We start from the raw sequence: 4,975 nt of genomic DNA, 5'->3' as shown, positions 1-4,975 counted from the left end.
GAGAATTGCTTGAACCTGGGAGGCAGAGGTTGCAGTGAGCCAAGATTGCACCACTGCACTCCATTCTGGGCAACAGAGCAAGACTCTGTCAAACAAACAAACAAACAAACAAACTTGATTTAAACATTTCATAATGTGTATCTATATCAAAATATCACATCATAAACTATAGATTCAATTTTTATTTGTCAACTATAGTATCAAAATATTTTAGAAAAAGAAAATAAGCATGTTTTCACAAATATAAGCATATATCAAAAACTAAATGTATTCAGCTTTTACACAATTCAACTCAACTTTTTTTTAAATATTAAAATTATGTAAACTATGAATTTGGGACATCAAAAACACCTACCAGAAATAATTCCATGGGAAACTCAATGGGATACTTATTGAAAGAAATTCTGATACATTTGTTGATTCGCAGAGCAACAACAACAGTTAGAAATAGTAGAATGCTGGTGGAATTAGCTTTTGGGAGAGCTACACAGTAATTAATTATGTCCTGAAAGAAAATAAAATTACGGAGGCTTAGAAAGGGATATAGTAATTGCCTAAGTCTAGAAATGGACACTGTAGATTAACTCAAAAAGAAGTCCCCAAGTAGAGTTTCTGGATACAAAGGTCTTTATGGGCATTACTAGAATAGTGAGGGCAAGCATGGTGGGGGTGGCCATTTTTGTAAAAAGAGGGACAGTAATGTTCAATAAGGACAAGGAGAGAATACACTGTATGTTTTAGTATAATGAACAGGCCCTAGAAGTTCTGTTTATAAGCTGATAGTTATTAGTTTTCCCAAATAATATACTGTAGCTTAGCTCCTACCCTATTCTTACATTCAGGAACTACTTAGTATTGTATATCCTTTAGATGTTTTAGGATACATGTCTGTTATAAGGTAGGTAATGAAAAGAACTGAGATATATTCAATATCTTAAAGGTCAAATTTTAATATATATCATGATAGTTTAAAAGGCTGACTGAAATGGTTAGTGAACTGAAAGCATGATCTGGCATCTGCAATTAATCAAGACCCTAATTCTCCAATAAAGGAAATATTTCTAGTACCCTCTTGACTAAGCTGCTACTGGCTGTGTCTCCTTTCAGAATGGGCAGGAGTCTCCCCACTGAGGTCCACCTCTCTTTGGAGGCAAGAGGAGTGGCATTTGTAACTCTGGGTAAGAGTTGAAATTACTCACATAGAAGAAGGAGATGGGACCGGCATGGAAACTAATCACAATCCCGAAGATGCAAGTCAGCTGGGACAGCATGATATGCAGTGCCACAGCAGCCAGGTAAGCACTCATTGCAGACTCCGGAAGGTAAGTGGCAACAAAGCCCAAACCCAATACGCCCATTATTAGCTGCAGAGAAGAGAAAACCAGAGTGGGGCAGAATGTCTTCAATCCAGCAATGGCACCAATGGCACTCTCCAGGAAAAGAAGGGTTTCCAATAGAAAAGTTAAGTTAGGCCCCTTTGGTAACTCTTATAACTCTCTTTCCCTAATGAACAGAAGTTGATAACATAGGTCCTTGTGTGTTGATCAGAGGCTCCTGACAAGTGCTAGCCCACACTACTCCTTTCCTTCTTTGTGAGCAGTCAGCTCACTTAAGTTCTTGCCCTGGAATCTACTGCTCTCTAGGTTGACTTGGGGAAAACAGGGACAAGGTGATCAGAACAAACCTTTGCCTGTTTATTCATTCATGAGACAGGATCTCACTCTATTGCTCAGGCTGGAGTGCAATCATAGCTCACTGTAACCTCAAACTCCTGGGCACAAGGGATCCTCTGCTTCAGCTTCCCAAGTAGCTGGGACTACAGATGCACACACCACTGAGCTAAGTTTTTTTTTTTTTTTTTTTTTCCGTAGAGATGGGGAATCTTGCTATGTTACCTAGGCTGGTATCAAACTCCTGACCTCAAGTGATTCTCCTGTTTTGGCCTCCCAAAACCCTGGAATTACAGGCATGAAAGCACTGTGCCTGGCCTGCCTTTGCCTTTTTAAACCTCTTTCATTAGAAGCTTTGATAGCCCTTTTCAGGAGATGTTAACATTGCTCTGAGGAATGCAGCTTTTCACAAAGGAGAAGATAATTCCAAAACAATGGGATCGAGCTCAAACTTCTTGGCCTTTGACTCTTATCTTTACTGAGAATGATTAAATTGAATTTATTTATGTTTTCAGGATTATGCATATCCTGAAGAAAAATAAAAAAGGTATTTTACATGTCAATATACATATATAAAATTTATGTTATAGCCAGGCATGGTGGCTTATGCCTGTAATCCCAGCACTTTGGGAGGCCGAGGCGGGTGGATCACGAGGTCAGGAGATGGAGACCATCCTGGCCAACATGGTGAAACACCGTCTCTACTAAAAATACAAAAATTAGCTGGGCGCGGTAGCGTGCGCCTGTAGTCCCAGCTGTTGGGGAGGCTGAGGCAGATGTGAGCCACCATGCCCAGCCCTCTTTGTTTTTTAGATGAAAAAAGCTGAGGCTTGAAGGAAGAGAGGCCCCTTGATAATTAAAAGGCTGCTTGTGTATTTTGTCTTATCCCACAAGATTAAACTTTTTAACCACAGGAAACTAGATATTGTTTTTTAAATTTTTGGTCTGTTAAAGTACCAAATTCATTTCTCTGTGCCAACTAAGTATAACTTATTGATGTTTACTATGTGACAGGCTCTAGGCTAAATACTTTGTATGCATTTTTTTCACTTAATTCCCCTAAGAACCCTGCAAAACAAATATTATTCCTGCTTTACACATGAGGAAACTGAGGCCCACCAAGGTAAAATAATTTACCAAAGTTCACACAGCTCATAGTGTCAGGGCTGGAGTCTGCCCACGTTGATAGCCTGCCTTTGTAGGTACCCAATAAATCTTTACCTAATGAAAGACAGTCCCAGGGGAGATCAGTGAAAATCAACTAGAGAGTGGGTTAGTTGAGAAAAAGAGAAATAAGCCTGGAAGATGTGACTTTAGTTCAGTGGGTGAATTTTTGGTGATAGACTCTCAGAGGAAATTAAAGACAGTGCCAAAATAAGTTTTGAGATTTTAATGAGTCATTCATATTATTGTCCTTTAGCTGTGGTCCTTGTCAATGCAGAAAAAGGATTCCAGATCTGACTCTAAAGCTTACTAACCCAAAGATAGTGTGTGAGCCTGTGAGGCCATTATTATTATTATTATTATTATTATTATTATTTTGGAGACAGGGTCTCGCTGTGTCACCCAGGCTGGAGTGCAGTGGCATGATCACAGCTTACTGCAGCCTCAACCTCCTGGGCTCAAGTGATCCTCCCACCTCAGCCTCCTGAGTAACTGGGACTATAGGCACATGCTACCATGCCCAGCTAAATGAGGCTATTCTTGTTGATGGAATATAAAGCAATTTTTGGCTGGGTACAGTGGCTCATGCCTGTAATCCCAACAGTTTGGGAGGCCGAGGTGGGTGGATCACCTGAGGTCAGGAGTTCAAGACCAGCCTGGCTAACATGGTGAAACTCCTTCTCTACTAAAAATACAAAAATTTGCTGGGTGTGGTGGCCTGCACCTATAATCTCAGCTACTTGGGAGGCTGAGGCAGGAGAATCACTTGAACCTGGGAGGTGGAGGTTGCAGTGAGCCACGATTGTCCCATTGCACTCCAGCCTGGGCAACAAGAGCAAAACTCCATCTAAAAAAAAAAAAAAAGAATATGAAGCAATTTTTTAAAAGGTAAGATCAGGAGTGGAACTCTGGACTAACGGTCCCCAACCCCCCAGGGCCACAGACCGGTACTGGTACTGGTTTGTGGCCTGTTAGGAACCGGGTGCTGCACAGCAGGAGGTGAGCAGTGGGCAAGCAAGCATCACTGCCTGAGCTCTCTGCCTTCTGTCAGATCAGCCACAGCATTAGATTCTCAGGGAAGCACGAACCGTATTGTGAACTGCACGTGCAAGGGATCTAGGTTGCATGCTCCTTTTGAGAACCAAATGCCTGGTCATCTGAGGTGAAGCAGTTTTATCCCAAAACCACCACCCTCCCTGGCCCTGACCTGCCATTTGTGGAAAAATTGTCTTCCAGGAAACTGGTCCCTGGTTGCAAAAAGGTTGGGGACCACTGCTCTGGACCACTGTCCCTTAGACCTTTTGTCTTAGAGGAGAAAGGACTGAAGAGAATGTTCAATATCTCCTCCTAAATCAGTGGTAGATGATTTCTGAAGAGAGAGAAGTTTATCACTAAGGAGACACCCTATTCACACAGCCTCTGATTTTTCAAAAAATCAATCACTGCAGTTCCAGGTATATCACAATGGATCACAGGAGCAGTATAAGGAAGGGGTCTGTTTATAGCCCCTTTTTTCAGTTCCTTTTCAGGGATTTGAAGACTCAGATCCTACCTGAATAATCCCAGTCAGAAAAGTTGTGGTTGCCACCACACTCAAGGATTTATTATAGCCCATAAGGTAGGAGGGGGCAGAAAACTCATCCTTGATGAAAGATCCCATGACCAGGTGACCACTGTTGAATGGGCTGACTTTCAGAACATTGATCAGCAGAGCACTCACCAGGAAGAAGGAACCTATGGAAGAAGATGTTAGGCAGAAGGTAAAGTTTCAAGTCCAGGTAAACTGATACTGACAAAAGCAAGGTATGGTTGAATTCTGGCTTGTCCCTCATCTGAATAACTTTTCTCATTTGAAAGTGGCCATTGAGAAGTAAGAAAGATTGAGAAAGAGAACTGTGGCTCCACATATTGTGACCAACTCATGGAATTTAGATGGTGGTAGTCTAGGTATTCAGTCTCTTTGTATTATGGGCATGTTGAGTGGAATAGAGAAGTTGACTGAAATGGGTGTCAGGCTCAGCTACTGTGTCCGCTCTTAGAGAAGGTTAAAAGTGAGATGGCAGTGAAAATATTAGAAAACAAAGCAATCGCCGGGCGTGGTGGCTCACACCTGTAATCCCAGCACTTTGGGAGGCTGAGGC

General features: G+C 41.8%; 1 protein-coding gene across 3 annotated transcripts in view; it reads right to left on the bottom strand.

The window, feature by feature from the left end:
• Nucleotides 1–4,975, bottom strand: part of SLC26A8 (solute carrier family 26 (anion exchanger), member 8) — an 87,666-nt gene that overhangs the window by 53,441 nt on the left and 29,250 nt on the right. For 2 of the 3 annotated variants that reach the window (XM_011945363.1, XM_011945364.1), the window contains exons 5-7: nucleotides 4,387–4,568; nucleotides 1,200–1,364; nucleotides 356–505 (exon numbers count right to left, since the gene is read on the bottom strand). In XM_011945363.1, the coding sequence (XP_011800753.1) occupies nucleotides 356–505; nucleotides 1,200–1,364; nucleotides 4,387–4,568 (497 nt within the window). The remainder of the gene's footprint in view (nucleotides 1–355; nucleotides 506–1,199; nucleotides 1,365–4,386; nucleotides 4,569–4,975) is intronic. The other variant, XM_011945365.1, reaches the window with a different exon arrangement.

Source organism: Colobus angolensis, unplaced genomic scaffold, assembly GCF_000951035.1.
Source record: "Colobus angolensis palliatus isolate OR3802 unplaced genomic scaffold, Cang.pa_1.0 Scaffold24, whole genome shotgun sequence".
Lineage (NCBI taxonomy): Eukaryota > Metazoa > Chordata > Mammalia > Primates > Cercopithecidae > Colobus > Colobus angolensis.
The sequence above is the reverse complement of the archived record's forward strand: the minus strand, read 5'-3'. Positions and strand labels throughout refer to the sequence as shown.